This window comes from Malaclemys terrapin, chromosome 24, assembly GCF_027887155.1.
Source record: "Malaclemys terrapin pileata isolate rMalTer1 chromosome 24, rMalTer1.hap1, whole genome shotgun sequence".
NCBI lineage: Eukaryota > Metazoa > Chordata > Testudines > Emydidae > Malaclemys > Malaclemys terrapin.
The window spans coordinates 13,167,272-13,184,715 of NC_071528.1; the positions used below are offsets into that span (position 1 = coordinate 13,167,272).

At 57.5% G+C, this 17,444-nt stretch overlaps 1 protein-coding gene across 3 annotated transcripts in view; it reads left to right on the forward strand.

The window, feature by feature from the left end:
• The first annotated feature begins 4,786 nt into the window (after nucleotides 1-4,786).
• The window catches only part of MIDN (midnolin), a 31,511-nt gene continuing 18,853 nt past the window's right edge, over nucleotides 4,787-17,444 (forward strand). The window contains exons 1-4 of one of the 3 annotated variants that reach the window (XM_054013921.1): nucleotides 4,787-5,092; nucleotides 8,216-8,441; nucleotides 10,000-10,087; nucleotides 10,366-10,428. In XM_054013921.1, coding sequence (XP_053869896.1) covers nucleotides 8,224-8,441; nucleotides 10,000-10,087; nucleotides 10,366-10,428 — 369 coding nt within the window. In that variant the 5' untranslated portion in view covers nucleotides 4,787-5,092; nucleotides 8,216-8,223. Of the gene's footprint in view, nucleotides 5,093-5,965; nucleotides 6,166-7,576; nucleotides 8,040-8,215; nucleotides 8,442-9,999; nucleotides 10,088-10,365; nucleotides 10,429-17,444 lie in introns of those variants that run through there. The other 2 variants (XM_054013923.1, XM_054013922.1) reach the window with 2 other exon arrangements.

A 17,444-nucleotide genomic window follows, 5' to 3' on the forward strand; every position in this document is an offset into this window, starting at 1 on the left:
TAGTCAACACTGCACACGGGGGCAGGCAAGGGGCCTGGGGCGGGATTTGATTCGGGGCAGCAGAGGCCTGTGCGGGAGATTGCCAGCCTATTACTAAGGGCCATGAGCTATTGCTCACCTGAGTCGCACAGGGCATTGCAATGGGGCTACTCACCAGAGTAATTTCTCCCCACGGTGACTAAGGGCTTGGCAATGAGACCCAACAGCAAGCGCCTTAACGGGGCTCCAAGGGGGAGGGGTTGCAATGGTGACCGTGGGGCAGCAATTCAGGCCAGTGTTAGACTGGCTGCCCCCACTACGTCCCTGACGTCTCCCCAGCCCGGGGACCCAGGGGTGAGACCCTCCCCCGCAATTCCTCATTCCAGTCTCTCCAGGGGCCTCTGCTGGGAACTGAACCTGGCTGGCCATGGGCCTGGTGCGGAGCCCAGGGAAAGACCCCCAGCGACTTCATGAGCTTGGGAACAGGCCCTGTGTCCAGCTGCAGAGCAGGGGATGTCCCGCCAGGTGTGTGTGAGACAGAGCGCTTGCCTGGCTGGTGCCCTCTCTGTACCCACCCGGGGGCTAGTGTGAGCTTGCCAGCGTGAGACCAGGCCCTTTGCACATCAGCTGCATCGCCAACACCCAGAACCGGGCCTGACCAAATCATGTGATTTGACTTAAAAATCAGGAGGTTTTATTTAATTAACATTACCCCCCCCCCCCCCCCCCCCGCCCCGTTGCCTTCTGGGTTCAGTGCCTGGCGGGTTACCCTCATGTCACATTTCCCAGCGTTTCTCTGCAGTCACGAGGGCTAGAAACGGACTCTGTGTTTTGTTTTGTTTTAACGAAAACCGTGATTCCCGCCTCACCCCCTGACTCCTGGAGTTGGGGTTTCAGGGAAATGCACCGAGACGCCTGATCAAATCACCAGGGTTGGCAAGGCTGAGATCAGCCGGGGATTAACTCTTTCACCATTTATAGGATGCTCCCAAAACCAGTGAGTACTGGGATTCCACACACCCCCTTCAGGGGGCTGGGTTCTCAGGCACCCCCTAAAGATTTGGGGGTGTCAGAGGAACTCCCAGCCCAAACAGACTCTTTAAAGCTCATGCAATCGGTGACCTTTATGCCCGGAGAACTCCTTAAGAGACCGTGCCCGGGAGACGTACTGGGGCGCTCTGGGAAGTGCTCAACATGCTTGGGGGCACTTGGGCCCACTGCGCGCTCAGCCCCATGGATTCTGGCGAAGGGGGTTGCATAATCCGCTTGCTTTGTGTGGCCGGCGCGCTGCGGATGGGAGTAATCCCCGGCCCAGGTCAGATAATCAGATTGCAGGCGGCTTTCGTGCAGCTGCCAACGGGATCTCTGTAGGCATTTGCTCCTCGGAGAGTCTCTCTCTCCCAAAGCGCCTCAGCCACGGGCAGTTTGAAGAACACTTCCCCCTCGAACGCCTCTGACGCAGTACAGGCAAATACGCCCCAGTCTGACTTTATTCATTAGTAAGGATTCCCAGGGCAACACAATCAACTAAACACACAAAACCCTGGGCTGATGAGAATCCTGGCTTCTCCCTGCTGTCACCTCTTGCATCAGGCTGCAGTCTCTGGGTTTTTCCTAAAGCCCCAGCTCCCGGAGTCATGGGGTGATGGGAGAAGCTCAGTTCCCTAGTTAAAAAAAGAAAAGAGTGAAGTCCCTCGTCCTCGCAGCTGCAGAGAAAAGCTGGAAAATGCGACACCCAGAGGGGGCACGAGACCAGAGGAAGATTCCCAAAGCAAATGCCCCCCCCCTCCAATTCTCCCTCACACTGAACTTCTAGACTTTGTCTGAGGCTTTATCTTAGGGTTCCCATGCCACCGGCTTTGCCATGCTGCTAAGCTACAATTGATTCCAGCTGTCGAAGGGATTAGTGGGAGGAAGGTGGGTAACCTCAGCCCCTATCGCCCCAGGGGAGTCTACACGAGGCCCCCAAGGGAGATGGGTGCAGGTGCCAGGTTTCCATCAGCGCCGAGCACTCAGAAGCGCCCACCGAAAAGGATGGAGAGTCCCCTCCCCCACTGAGAACAATAGAAAATCTCCCCCTGGCCCTACCTCTCCCACTGAGAACAATGGAGGCGAGGGAGCACTTGGGAAATCCGGCCAGTAGAATGCAGAGATGGGTAGATTGGGAGGCTGGGAGAAGTCCGTGGATGTGGGGGGAGCTCGAGAACCGCTCTTCTGTGGACTGAGATTATCCATCCCTAGCAACCCAGGAGCACTGACATATAGAACAGACAGCTTCCCCTCCCCCCAACCCTGCGCTGCCCCAGTTTGCCACTTTCACAGGGGAAATCCAGAGAGTTTCCCTGGATCCTGTGGGGGTGGGGGGAGGCATCTGGGTTGTGGACGGCGCTGTCGGGAAAAGGCATTCTGCTCCGTCCGGCCCGGGGTTCCTTGCCCCTGCCTCTCAGCCAGGCTGTGGAGCTGGGAGGATGCAAATCATGCAGGCTCCCACCCTGCCCTCACAAATCCCCTGCCCCAGCTGCTTGGCATCCTTTAGGCAGCCACACCAGGGTTTATTTAGAAGGGGCGGGGGGGGGGGGAAAGGAGCCGAGGCCAGCCGTGGCCTGGAGCTGGAACACTGAGACCCGCAGAAGAGCTCTGTGGAGCTGGAAAGTTCAGCTCAGAAGTTGGTCCAATCAAAGATATTCCTTTCCCCGCCTCGTCTCTCTAATATCCCAGGACCAACGCAGCTACAACCATGCTGCAACCAACTGGCCCCTACAGTCCGTTTGCCAGGACACCAGGTTTAAGGGCTGCACAAAGGGACTCTGAAGGCCCATGCAGGTAAACTCTCACCTGCTCCATGTAGAAACGCTGCTTTCAGCCTCCTGTCTCCAATGTGAGATTACCTCGCTTATGATGCCGCTCCCCCGTATTACATCGGGCTCCCCCTGCTAGGTAGGGAGCCCTGTCTTAAAGGGACAGGATAATGTTAAAAATCAGATTTAAAAACAATCCCCAAACAGTGTTTTTTATTTCCTTGTGCTTCCCTGTCTGCATCCAATGGTGTCTCTTTTTTATACTTGGATTGGAAGCTTTGGGGGGCAGGGACCATCTCTTTGTTCTGTGTTTGTACAGCGCCTAGCGCAATGAGATCCTGGGCCATGACTGGGGCTGCTAGGTGTAATTCAATATGACTTATGTTAGGACAGGATGTTAGATTCTTCAGCCTTAACTATATTTCACAATCTGATTTGCTTTCCCCTATTGCTGCGGTTTGTTTACTTTCTGCATTTCACTTAGGGCATCCTAAAGCCAGGCTAGTCAGTTTCACGTTTGTTTTGAGTCAGTTTCACTTTCTGGTTCACCTGCACTAGCGTTAGGTGATTGACCCAGGCCATGCCACTTTCTCCTAGCTTCTGCCAGCTAGTGCTCCAGAATCCGGGCCTTTATTCAAATAAAAATAACACATCCCTAGGCCTTATGGTTACAGAGAAAACTCTTCAACATGAGAACTGAGGTGGTGATGTCCCCCGAATCCTAAGAGAAGGGTGTCCTACCCCATGCCATCCCAAGGGGCATTAGCCCTGAAATCTGACAAGGAGCATTTCCAGGGCAAGGCTGTGAACTATTTCACAGTTGATCAATGCCTAACAGAGGGCGGAGCACACTCTGAAGATCTACACGCCTTTCCGAAAGGCTGCGTCCTGGGAAAGCACCATCCCCTGTCTGCTCCCCAAAGCTGCAGCGGGTCTCGCTGCAGGGCACAGATGTGTGTGTCCATGCGCCTGTGGGCTTTGATCTAACACAACTTTGCTTTATTAGCCAAACCAAACTTAGCAACGTTTCTATTGGCCTTAGAGCTGCAAACCTCTTCTTCTTTTTTTGCAGTCTTTTTTTTTTTTTAATTCTGCCCTAGCTGAACCGACTGTCCCTTTAAAGCTAAGTTATGATGAGAAACTGGGAAACTGAAAGTGCTGTAACAGTGGTTCTCATCGCTTGCAGCCCACAGCTGCCGCCTCTGTGACATCCTCAGGGCCATCCAAGTAGTAAATATCTAATATAGTACAGGGGTTCTCAAACTGGGGGTTGGGAGGTTATTACATGGGGGGTCACAAGCTGTCAGCCTCCACCCCAAACCCTGCTTTGCCTCCAGCATTTATAATGGTGTTAAACATATACAAAAGTGTTTTTCATTTATTGGGGGGGGGGGGGTGCACTCAGGGGCTTGCACCAGCACAAACGTTTGAGAACCACTGATCCAGTGTGTGGACAACAAGGAGTCTGGTGGCACCTTAAAGACTAACAGATTTATTTGGGCATAAGCTTTTGTGAGTAAAAACCTCACTTGTGTGGACGCTACCTATGCGGCTCAGAATGGCAAATGAATTGAAAACCACTGGCTATCGGAGGGGCCTGTTTTAAGACCCTGGGCCAGGAGTTCTGTGGTCAGCTCCTACCTCTGCCGCTCTGTCCCTGTGAGACACCGGGCAAGGCACGTCCTCTCTGTGTGCCTCAGTTTCCCACGAGTACGAGGATGGGATCCTCCTTCATCTTTGTTCAGCTGATACACTTTTCAGGGCTAACCCTCTCCGCTAGGTGGACGTACAGCGCCTAGCACCCCGGGGCCGGGTGTGTGGAGCAATAAGGAGCGTTCTGAGCTGGCCTTTACTGGAAGGCGGAATGGGGAACCACAAAGCAGAGGCTGCAGAAGCCGGGCGGGTTGTGAAAGAGTTACTGAAAATGGGCCGGCGCTGGGCAGGTGTGAGAGTTGCGTCACCTCCAATCTCCCTGCTGACTCGGCATGGCTGATCCTTCTCTCTCAGGCTCCACCCCAGCTAATGGTGCGCGGGGGGGGGGATAAAACTTCTCTAGCGCCTCCCAAACATTAAAGAATAAGGCTGCCCTCGCTCGGAGCCGCTTCACAAGCCCGAGAGCCAGGCTGGGAAGGGAGCTGGATTTCCCCCTTGTTGTGCGCGCTCTGGACTAGCCCGGGATTTACCTGCTTGGGGGACGATTGGAGCCGGATTGGATCACGTGTTTACCGGGATATAGTTTCTTTTTGGGGGGGTCCCGAGCCATTCCGGCTGCGCGCAGGGTGAAGGAGGCGAAGGGGAAGGATTCGCTGGACCTGGTAAGTCATTTCGTGCTGTTCCCGGGCGGGGGGGATTTAACTCCTCTCAAGCCAGCGACTGAGAGCGCCCGGAGGAACCCGGCTGGGCCCCCCACGAGATTCCTGCTTGTTTGGCTTCGGGCCTTAAAGACAACTCCCAAATCCATCTTTTAAACGAGGGTTTCGGTGTCTTTTAAGGAAGAGGGGCGGGCTGTCGGGGAGAGAGTCCCTGGCTCCGATTCCGATCTCGCTACCGATGTAGAGCCTTTGGAGCGGCTCCTGGTTCACACCACAGTCTGATCAGCACCTTGGCAAACTAAACTGAGCGTAAAGGCTCCCCTGTAGTCACCCCTTTCCGGGGAAACCTTCCAGGAGTCCCACAGCGGCCAGATCCCGTTTTTAAGCGTCTCTCAGGGGGCTCCCTCCGAAAAAGTTTCTTTCTGACTTCAATGAAACTCGAGGCAACCTGAGTCAATTGGAGTTGTTTTTCATTGGAGTTCTGCTTGAATCGAACAAGGCAGATGTCACTGAAAAGGCTTGGCAGGATTGGGGTTTTTGGATTTTAAACTTTCCTGAGAGAGACCTGAGAGCGTTTGTAGGTGGCTTTAATCTACAGTTTCAAATCTAATGCCTGGGGGAGAATGGGAGACACCCAGGCATAGCTGGATGGAAGAAAGAGATCCGAGTTGTCACGAGGGAGTGACTGTAGCGCTCCTTATTTTGAGCAGAAATCAATCATTTGATTTCACCTTCCCAGGCGAGGGCAGGAGTTAAGGCGACTTATTTCAGGCCGGATGTTCCAAGGGTTCAGCCCCCACCCGGGGGAGGGAGGCGGGTTTCCAGGCAATTCAACTCCCTGGTGCGTGATCCTTTATGACCCCATTGTTCAGAAGAACCCAGCCTGCTGCCCTCAGGTGCCAGAAAGGGCCGAGCCCTCGCCTACGCCTGGATGTGCTCCTCGGCCCTACACCCAGATCGGGTTGGTTAACTAACCTGCCCCTTGCTAGCCGGGCCGTTTACACACAAGATCGAATAGGGTTGGGGCGATGTTTGTGCCAACGCCCGTCTTAACCGCCAAAGGAGCAGCTAGCCAGGTATCGTTGTATTTAGGTAGGGGAGGGGGGTGTTTTAAGTGGCTCTTCCGTTCCCATCTGCACAGAGGACACGCTGTTCCTACAGCGCTGACGGTCTCTGTGGGGTTGGTTCCCACACTCCAGGCAAGGCTCCCCGATTCTAACCTGCCTGCCGGGCTTTCCGTACCCAGCAGGGGGCGCCCTTGCTTTGCGGATTCATTCGGCACCGTCTCCGGCTGCTGGGTTCATAACCCCCGCGTATAACACCGAGCAATTCTGCACCGCCAGTGCGCGCTTTGACCTCCCCCCTTGTCCCCAGCAAACCTTGAAGTTGCCTGGAACCGGAATTTGCCCAAGGAGGATTGCATCCGAGTCTGGGCTTTGCTCAGTCCTCATCCGCATGTTGTAATAGTTGGATATTTCCCCATAGACCCCCCCCCCCCCGCTCCTGACAGTCAGTATGTGTGTGGGGGGAATGTCTGTCTGTCTCTCTTCACGTGCTGTTCGCTCCGTGACCTCCGCGCACTCCGGATTAGGCGAAAGCCGTTGCCAAGCGCTTCCACTGTTCCCAGCTCCTCGCAGACCTCGAGGGTCTAGAACCGGCCTGGGAGGGAGCACCCCGGCCGGCCATTGTTTGGAATAAGCGACATCCTTGGCGTAGTTCTGGAGCGACCACCTTCCTCCAGTTTATCCCCGGGGGGGTGCTAAGCAAAGGATTTCCTTCCATCTTAAGAAATGTAATACCCTCCCCGCTCCTTAGAACAATGGCTTTGCGGCGCAGGCTCGGGTCATTCATGGCCTTTCCCGTGCGCGGCTTGCGGGCAGCAGCAGAAACAAGGAAGAAGCTGCAATCGTGTGTGTGTGTGTGTGTGTGTGTCGTCCCACACCGGGACGGAGACCAGCCCCCAGACCTGGCCGCTGAGCACGCGTGTAAATCTCCCCTCACCCTCCTTTCCCCAAACCCAGGGAGCAGCTGAGCGGAGGTTTTTCTGCGGAGCCCTTTGTTGTGAGGCTAATATATTATGAATGGCTTAAAAAAAAAAGAGCGGGGGGGGGGGCTGGCTTTGCAAGTGTGTGGGTGGGGAGGAATCTAGCCAGGCACCAGGCAACCCTCCTGTGTCCAGTGGGTCAGGATCTGCTGGGCAAAGGCGTAGGGGGGAAAGTGGGGTGGCTGGGGGGAGGGGGACGGGGGGTGGAGGTGGAGCGCTCTGAAAGGGAGGGAGGAGTCAGGCTTCCACGTGGGGGAGCACCGGGCCGGCCGCGATTGGCCCCGGGTTGCCTGTCTCAACGTTCGGAGAGGCCGGGTTGGCTGGCGGCTGCGCGAAAGGAGTAAGAAGTGAATGAGGGGGGAAATTAGCTCCGCCCCCCCCCAGAACGTTGATACATTAGAACTTTTTGTGTGTGTGTGGGTACCGTGTGTGTGTTACTTTCACACCGCGACACCGGCGCAGCTCGGAGCGGCGGCTGCCGGGTAGCCGGGTTCAGCCCCAAGGGGGTGGGGAATCAGGAACGAAAAAGCCTTTTTTCCCCCCCACTACTCCCTCTGCAGCCCCCCAGCACGGAGGCAGCACCCCCCCTTCTCACTCTCTCTCACACACACACACGGGAGCAGCATCTCCCGACGAGATCCGCGTCCTCAGGAGGCATCCGGGGAAGGGAAATCCCCGATGCGAGAGTGACTTGTGGGGTTTTATTCTTACTATTTTTTTTAGGGAGGTTAAATCGGGGCAAACTCCCTTGTTCTTCAGGGAGAGCTGGTCCCCTCCCCTCCCCCACCAAGTCCCCTTTAAAACCCCGCGCGAGGAAGACCTGGAAGGACCCCACGGATCCGGAGTGACCCTTGGATATTAAACCGGAGCGAGGGAGGACTCGGGAAGGCGATCCCACCCCGGCTGGTGTGTGTGTGTGTGTGTGTGTGTGTGTGTGTGTGTGTGTGCGCGTGTGTGCGCGCAGCCGAACCGGGCGCTCTGGTCGCTCCTTTGTTCCCTTCTACTTCCTTTTTTTGTCCACCCCCCCCAACCTTGGTTCCCCCCGTGCCACACCAACCGCTGCTCCCTGCCCGCCCCCCCAGGTCACCGAATGGACCAGCAGCCCAGCGCCAGGAGCTGCAGCCGGGGTGCCCCAGCCTGCGAGGCCGTCCCGAACGAGCCCTCCATGAATCTGTACATCAACACCACCACCGGGACCCGTTATGAGCTCTCAGTCCCCGTGGAAGAGACGGTGGAAGGACTGAAGCGGAGACTGTCCCAGAGGCTCAAAGTGCCCAAGGAGAGGCTGGCTCTCTTGCATAAAGAAAGGTAGGTCTAGCACCCCTCCCCCCATAAACTACCCCAGAAGGGACCCAACTCAGGGGCTCACCAATCTGTGGGGCGGGGGGGCGAGCAAGGATCTCCCCCCCTCCCCTCCCCCAGCCCCTTGGCGCTTTGGTTTCTTTAAAGTGGCTAGTAGAGGGGTTTAATTCTTCGCCTCTATTGCAAAGCAACGGCTCCCGGGGGCCCCTGTGTGTGTGTGTGGCCCCATTTCTCAACCTGCACCAGGCGGGATGGGTCCCAGTCTCCCCCACCAGTCGGCTCCCCTAGCACGGCTGGACTGAGCCGAGCCGGGGTCCCGGGGAAGCTGCTGGGATCTGGACCTAAAATGGAGCCTCTCCGTAGGCTTTGATCCCACAAAAGTTTCCCCTGGCTTTGTGTGCGCGCGGGGCCCCATCCTGCCTGCACCCCGCTGGGGCGCCGTGTTGCACTGAGTCACTAGGAAGTGCGCGGCGCGGTGCCCTTTGTTCTAAAGGTTGAACCGAGGTGGGATTCAGAGGCGGCTTTTTCCCGGCACGACGCTCCCCCCCGCCCCCTTTTCCAAAACCCAAATGCAGGCGAGGACGGCGGGGGGAGGGGGGGCTCTTTGAGAGTTGAATTCTGGCGTGGCAGGGCTGGGAGGTGGGATAGTCCTTTGTTTAGCAGGAGCCAGGTTTGTGGCAGATCCGAGACTGGTCAAGGCTTAAGGTGCAGAAAGGGGGGGGGGGGGTTCTGTGGGATACTCTTCCCGCACCCCTTCCCTTCTAGCCCACCCCCCCCCCCCCCACAACAGTAGCCAAAATAGAGAAAGGAACCTCCGAGACTAAAATGAAGGAGCCTTTGCTCTTGATTGGTTCCCCTCCTTGTGCAGCGGGTTTGAGTGAATGAAGCACCCTGGCATGGTGTCTAATTGAGGGGGGTGACTGTGTGTGTGTGTGGGGGGGGAAAGAGATCCTTTACATCTATGATTACAGTGCTTGGAGGGGGAAAAAAGGGGGGCGGGTGTCCACACCCCCACCCTACCCTCCTCCCCAAACTGGTCACAATTTCCTCCTCTCTCTGCCCCCCACCCCCAGTCATCTGAATCCTGCCTGTCCTCTGGGGGGAGGTTTTGTTAGACACACAAGCTAGTGCCTCCTCTTGTGTCCCAGTCTGCTGCCCGGGTTAGTGGCAATGGCTGCTTGACTGATGACTGCAGTGTCGTTCCCTGCCTCCTGCCCCTCGGATAGGATGTTTACATAATAAACTGGAGGGGGAGCGAGACGGACACAATTGTGCATTGAGGGGGAAGGGGCTGGAATGAGATTCAGAGGGTAAACTGGGGGGAGGCATTGTGCTAAATGTAAATTAACCCCCCCCCTGCCGATCCTGCAGCCCCCTGGCCTGAGAGCCAGTTCAGAGTCAGGGGAGCCATGAGGGAGCTCAGGAGGGTACCTGGGTTGGGTTCTAAAGCAAACCAGGCCCCCTTCCTTTAACCGTCCCTTTTTGCTGGATGTGCATGTTACTGATTTAATACCAGGGAGCTCTGACGTCCTTCTCTCTGTCCATGGCTTTTTCCCTTCTGCAGTCGGCTCAGCTCTGGAAAGCTGCAGGATTTGGGGGTCGTGGAAGGAAGCAAACTGACGCTTGTCCCCACGGTGGAAGCTGGCTTGATGGTAAATGGCTTTTTATTATTTCCCCCCCGCCCCCAACACACACATTCTGCTCATCTATTATTAAAGGGCTAGAATGTGATCTCGCTCAGCAGAACGGATGCCACTTCCTCCAACACAACCCTTTGGGGGGGGAAGGTTGGCGCTGGGAACGGCAGCAAGTTGAATATTTCATTGGTTGCTCTGTAGCTCGGTGTATAAATAGTGAAAGTGACATGCAATCCACCCACCCACCCCCCAGCCACACGCGCACACACCCCCTTTTTTATTTTTTCTTTCAGTCTCAGGCATCCAGACCAGAACAGTCAGTGATGCAGGCTCTGGAAAGCTTAACTGAAACTCAGGTGAGAAGCAGAAATATTGGTGCATTGACCTGGGCAAAGATTTCTCTGCAGGGGGCTTGTATCTGACCTTCCCCGCCCCCACAGCTTCCTGTATGCGCTGAAGGCTAGAGATCTCAGCAAAAGAGAAACCTAGAGGCCTGTGTCTGTGGTGAAGGGATTTGATGATCATTTGTTACTGTACTGCCTAAAGGCCTTGACCCAAATCAGGGCCCCGCTGTGCCAGGCACTGCACAAACGCCTAGGGAGCGACGGTCCGTGCCCTGAAGAGTTCAGTCTAAATCAGTGGTTCTCAACCTGCAGTCCAATCAGCACACCGCTGCGGCCCACGTGACATCCTCAGGGCCATACAGGTCATATCTATGTATTGTGTGGATGTGGCCCACATACCACACACAGAGAGCCACATGTGCGGCCCACAATGGTAAAGAGGTTGAGAACCACTGGTCTAAATAGAGTGGGAGGGGAAACTGAGGCAAAGGATGACGAAGGGTCTAGGCCAAGGTCAGTGCTGCCTCGGCCAAGGTCCTGACCTCAAGGTGTGCTGCAGGGTCCCCATTCTCGACACAGCGGGTGTATTTGGGGACTGATTTCCCCATTTCCCCCAATTTAAAGACAAAAGCAGGATTCCTACCCTAACAGTTGCTTTTATTGCTTGAGGGAATATTGTGTCTGCAGAATCAGGCGGGGGGAGGGGCCTTGTGTGTATATGCGGATCCTACCAGGACACAGCTTTGTGTTGGAGGTTTGCACCTTCAGATCACAAGGGGGTGGGGGCTCTTCTCCCAGGGCCTGAGCCGCCCTTCAGGAAAACCAGACGCAGCAGCTTTCGAGTGTCTGCACTATGGTCTTGAGCTTATGGTTGGGGAGGGGGCAGGGGGTGGCGCTGGGTTAGGATAACTGTGAAGTTACTTGACGGCTGGCTGCCTGCGCTCCCAAAGATGAGAGGTTGCTAATCAGACAAAGGGGGGGAGGGTGGGTTTTTGTTCTCTCTACCCATGGCTTGGGCTTCAAGGAAACCCTCCCATTGCTGGGTGACCCTCTGATGTGTGTCTGAGGGGAGGTGGGGAGGGAAGGAAACGGCAGACTGCAGCTGGGTGTGGAATTCACCTCTTCACCTCCCTCTGGCTTTAAAGTTGAGCGGGTTCCTGCTTCTTTGTTTTTGGTCTTAAAAATTCTCTCTCCTTCCTCCCCGGCGAGCCCATGAGTTTATTTTTAAAAGAATTTTCAAGTCCCTGGATTAATTCTGAGCCACCAGCGCAGTGCTGGGGGCCACTTCCCATCCCCCAAGCGCTGTGCAAACACCTGCGAATGCCCAGCCCTGCTTGGTACCTTTTAACTGCTCTCCTCTGGAGCTGAGTGGGTGGGGAAAACATGGGAGGCTGGCTGCAGCGCTTCCTTGCAGACCTGCGTGCCAGGACTCTGCTGCTGTGGGGCTAGTGCTTTTCTAGGCCAGGGCACCTGGAAGGGTGGCAGAGCCACCAGGCCCCTCCGCGTGCAGTGTGGGTTTCCCCAAAGTCACCTTGCAACCTGGATGCTCTTGGACCTCCTGCGGACGACCTTGACTCTGTACGGCCCATCTAACGCGCTGCTTGGTGAGCTGCTGCAAAGCCAACTGGGTGCTTCTGGGGTTGGAGGGTTCCCCCCCCCCGGGGGGGGGCAACAGAGCACCCCATCCCCCTGCGCTCGGACGCGGCTTCCCTGTGAATCTAGCCGGGCTCACAACGGTGAACTGCTGCAGGGATCTGGGTTCCGGCAAAGGGCCAGAGGCCCGTCTCCTACGTGGCTTTTGGGCATGAGTGCTTTTCTGGGTTGGCGTGGGGCATTGGTGAAATGCTAGCGGCTCAGTGGCGTGTTCTGGCAGAAGGTGAGCTGGCTTCAGGTCCCAGTTTCTCAGCTTGGTTTGGTGTCTGATCAGTTGAGACCTTCCCCCACCCCTCACCTGCCTCGGGGATGGTCTCGGAATTGTCCCCCTGTCCCTCCTTTCAGGGTGGGGGCCGTGCACACAGGGCGCGAGACGCTCCCTGTGACGAGCTGTTCTGGTTGCAGCCTGGGTAGGAGCCCTGAGGAATCTCCCTGCACAATGCCCCTCCCAGGCCTAGAAACAGGCAGAGGGCAGGAATCCTCCTGGGTCGGGCTAAGATTCCTGGCTGGGGCTTGCTGTCTCATGCCCTGGGAGGGTGGGCAGGGGCAGAGCCAGCAAAGAGGCTGGGGTGGGGTCCTCCTGCATGGTGTGTGCATGCGTTGTCTCATCTTGAAAACTTGTATGATGGCCCAGCCAACATGGTAATGGGGGAGTGGTGGCTGCTTTAAGGAAAGGGGCGGGGGGAGGGGGGGAAAGCTGGCCGACCTGCCTGGAGCAGGGCTGGCTTTGATTACCATGCTTGTGTCTGCAGGATGGAATCGGTGCATTCCAGGCCTTGCAGCGAAAGGGTTTATTCCTCCTTTGTGGCGGGGCGGGGGGCCAGGGGGTTAGAAGGTTGCTCCTTAGAGGCGCTGAATTGCAGAGGTGTAGGCTCTCCTGGTCAGTCTGTGTCCCATGCGCCTTGGATGCAAAGTGTAGGTCCCAGTCGAAGCTGCCCCCCCCCCCCCTTCCTCTGTCACTGAAGCTAGAGCCGGAAAAGGCCTCCCATGCCACTAGTCTCTGTTCCCTACTGCAGTAAAATGAGTGGGAAGCCCAGGCTGGGAAGTGGTGACCCCCACCCCGCCCCCCCATGGGTTTGTTGACAGGATCTCTGCCTCAGGAAGCCTTCTCTGAGCACAGAGGAACAGCCAGCACCTGGGGGCCGGGGACAGGAAACCACGCCTCTCATTCATGCTTCTCGCCTTGGTTCTGCCTGTGTAGGGCTCTCTGATAATAGCAGGGAGATCTGCTGTGCTCCGACTTCCTCTGGGGGGGGGGGGGTGTGTGCGTGGGAGAAAACGCCATCTAAGCCTTCCCCTTGGTACCTTAAGGAAATGACTACCGGGCAGGAGGCGTGGCGCTTACCCCAAGCTGGGGGCCGGGTTCCCGTGCCGCGGCTGATGTCCTAGTAGTTGCTGGTGAACTTCCTGCCAAAGCTCATTGCCACATTCAAGGGGTCGGATGATGCCCCTTTCCTAGGGGGACTGCCCACCGGCTCAGCAGAGCTGCCGGGCGGTGAAGGGGTATTGGTCCTTGTCCAGCAGCCTCCGCCATGCATACAACCTTCCCCACCCTACCCCAGCGTAGCTTAGCCTGCCTGCCGGGACTGGGGAAGAGGGTACTGGTGTCTCTGGGGCTCTAGGCACCATCCCAGACCCTGCCGGAGCGGGTAGGGATCTGTACTCCCCTTGGAAGGCCCCGCAGCCCCTCCCAGCAGCACGGATTCAGGGCCTGGCTCCGTTTCTGAGGTCACTAGGTGGCTGAGGCGAGAGGAATGTTATTTCTCAATGGTGGAAGTTTTTTGTGTTTTGGTACTTCATCCTCCCTCCCCCCTTTTTTTTTTCCCTCTGGATGGAAAATCCCTCAGCAGCAGCGGCCGTGGTGGAGTGCCGGTGTCAGGGTTCCAGCTGCAGCTGTGTGCAGCTGGAGAGAAGGTTGTTAAGCCTATTCTGGGGGAGGGCAGAGGCTGTTTCCTTCCCCTTGGTTTGGATCAGCTTCTCTCCTCTGGGTCTGACCTGGGCTGACCCATAGCATCAAGCCTGCGTTTTGTGGGGCGCTGGCCCTGCCCTGTGGGGAGAGGGCTCTGCCCTGCATAGGGCACTGTATTCTCTTGAGTAGCCAGGGCAGAGGACAGTCTTGTCAATAACAGGGGGGGGAGGGCTCTGATTTCCTGCCCCCTCCCAGCTGGTACCAGTCTCCTATTGCGCTGGTGTCAGGGCGCCTCCCTGCTGAGCCAGCCATCCATCCATCCACTGGCACCCACCCTGTTCTCATCCCCTGCTGGGCGGGGGGTGGGGGAAAGCAAAGGTTACATCAGGGCAGGCGCTTGGAGAGGAGGGAATGCAGCGTTCTGTGAGTCATCCGCATTTCTGGGAATCAGCAGGGACGCGCTCCCTGTATCTCCGGGGCTGGATTCGGAGACAGTAAATTAGATTTCCCTCCCCGGACTTGGCAACAGCCTGCAGGGTCCCTGCTGCTGGTTCGTCTCCCCCCGCCCCTCCCTTGCTTCCCAACGGATCTAGGACAGCAGAATCCCTGGGGGAAACTGGCAGGATCCCCGGGACCGAGCACAACCATTCCTGTCCTGGGTGCGGACATTCCTCTCCTACCTGCGGGTGGGGGGGAGACGAATATTGCCCCATCCAGGGCGCTGGCTGGACAGGGAGGGGGCAGTGGCCTTGCTCCAATGGCCAGTGAACTCAGTGGGAGCCTTTCCATCCCTTCTGTGGGCGTTGGAGCGGGCTGGCTGGGCGGGATGTGTTTATGTTGGAGCATCCTGCTTTCTGGGGGGGGGAGCTGAAAGAATGTGTGGGGGAGGGGAACCATCCCACCCTGCCCCTGCTCGGAAGGTGGGGGTACCCAGAGGGGGCATTCATTTGGTGGCAGGGATTGGTTGGTTCGGTAACTAGCAAGCCCGGGAGGGACCGGTGTGCCGGCGTTCACAAGGGGGAGCACTCGAAGGAAGGGGGATGGGGTGGGGGCAGTGGCTGGGTTAGCTTGATGGCCCCCATCGGGGTTCAGGATTTGGGCCGGTGTTATTGAATGGGAGGGGCAGGCTACAGGGCTGGGCTGTGGGATGGGGTGGCACTGGCTGCCAGGCTAGGGGAGAGGGGGCGCTATGGGAGGCGATCGGTTTTGGTGCAGGGCTAGTGAAATGGCTGGCTGTCTCCACTCCCTTCCTGGCAGAGCTGGGGCAGGGGAGAGGGGATGGGGTGTCTCCTGCGGGGGGGGGGGGGGGGCAGGGGGGTTGGAATCTGGAGCCGTTTCCCTGCTAATCTCAGTGCTACCTCTGTTAAACCTGCTCCCGCCTCCTTGGCGTTTGCAAGAACCGGCTGGCGTGTGTGTGATGCCGAGGGTTGGATAACAGCCCCCCGACTCCCGGCCCTGCGCTCGGAGAGGAAGGGATTATTTTTAGTGCTGCTGGGAGCCGACAGGCGGTGAGCTCACGCTCGCTCCAGGCTCTCCAGTTTCCTTGGCTAATAACAGCCAAGGGTCAGGAAGGGGTGCGCAAGGAGGAAGGTGTGAGTCAGGCTCGCTGCCAGGAAGGAGAGGGAGCCTTGGGTGGCTGCTGACGTCAAGGGGACCTGGAGGAGTCTAGAGAGACTTGGGGACTGTCACTGAGTGTGTGTGTGTGTGTGTGTGTGTGTGGGGGGGGTGACTGGTTTAAGAGGGAGGCAGGATTGTATAATGGCTGGAGGAAGGACACTGGGGAGCCAGGACTCCCGGGTTGCCTCCTCAGCTTGGGGAGGTGAGTGGAATCTAGTGGTTAGAGCGTGGCGGGGGGGGGGACGACTGGGAGACAGGACTCCTGGGTTCTATCCTTGGCTTGGGGGGGGGAAGTAAGTGTGTGTGGAGGGGAGATGGCACATCTGGATTATCTGCCACTGACTCACAGGGGAGTCCTGCCCCCCACCCCCTCTCTCTGCACCTTGGCTTCCTCCCCCATGCGACGGGGACAGTACCTGGAATGGGATGTTCATGAGGTTTCACAAGATCATGGTCGTAAACGGCTTTCAGGTCTCTGATGAGCGAGCAAGGCCAAAACTGTGCTCAGCTTGGTGGAGGGGGAAATGAACCCCACTTTGAGTCCCTCTGATTTAGCCCCAAAGTCTGGCCCACCCTGTACATGCTGGAAATGGTCAATATTTTGCCTGGTGAAAGGAATTAGCTGCTCCCCTCCACCCGCTTTCTTTGCACCTGAGCTGGTAAAAGATGATCAGCAGAGGGTGGGGAGGGGGAAGGCCAGCGTGCTGTGGGGCTGATACCCAGCAGTGCCTGTTTCTTTAGGGGTGAGCGAGGAAGCTGGGTGGGGGTGGGGGAAGGCTGTCTGAGCCCCCTCCCATCTGGGGAGCCAGGCTTTTCTCCGTATGTTAATCTCCCCTCTGGGAGGCTTTCCCCTCCCCACTCCCGGAGAACAAGGGAGCAGTCTCCATTGAGATGAGAAGGGGGGTGGAGGGGATTCTGGGGTGCCCCACACCCTCTCAAGGTGCCTCTCTCCTGGGCAGCGATGCTCCCGCACTGGAGACCCTTTGTTCGGCTGGCGGGGGCGAGCGCCGTGTGTTTGAATGGCTGGATGCTCGATTCGGGGGGAGGGGGGCTGGGAGTCGTGACTGCTGGGCCTTTGATTGAGGGGAATCTTTTGTGGCTGGAGGGAGAGGAATCGTGACTGGCGGGCATAGGAGGGCACTCTGCTGGTAGAAAAGGGCTTAGCTGGCCCCTCTATCTGGGAGTGTGCATGAGGCGCTCGCTGGGGCTGTGGGTTTATCGGGTGCATGTGCATTGGGGAGTCCAAACCCCCCCCTCCTCCCCATGTCGGGGCGCACTGAGTTTTCCCTCCACCCCTTTACACATGGAGAAACTGCGGTTCACAGAGGAACATGAGAGCCACAGAGGCTGGGATTAGATTGGGGGGGTCCTTCCCTTCCCCTCCCCCCCCCCCCCCACATCCAGGGCTCTGAGCAGGGTAGGTGGGCGCACACATCTCCTCCCTGGGCCGTCACCAGGACGGAGGAGTGTTCCCTCCCCCCAGCTGTAACCTCGATGGCCGAAGTTGCAGCATCTCTTTCACGCCCACCTCTTCCTCTGCGGCCTCCATCTGACGCGCTCGGGGGTTCGCTGTTATTTTTAAGCTGCTTTTCCCACGGCTTCTCAGAACTCAGCGTCTCTCTTGGATGGTTGGGGGGGGGGGGGAAGGGTGGGATCCTGGTATGAGGCCGAAGCTATTGCTGGGGATGGAGAGAAGCAGGTGTAGGGGGAGTCCCCGCTGCTGGACAAGCTAGGGCGGGGGTGGCGCTACCCCGGCCAGAGGAGATTGGTGCTGGGCACGGAGGTAGCTGCAGACCGCGGGTCTGGCTGGGTGCACAGCTGAGAACAGAGGCCTCCCTTCTGTTCTGTG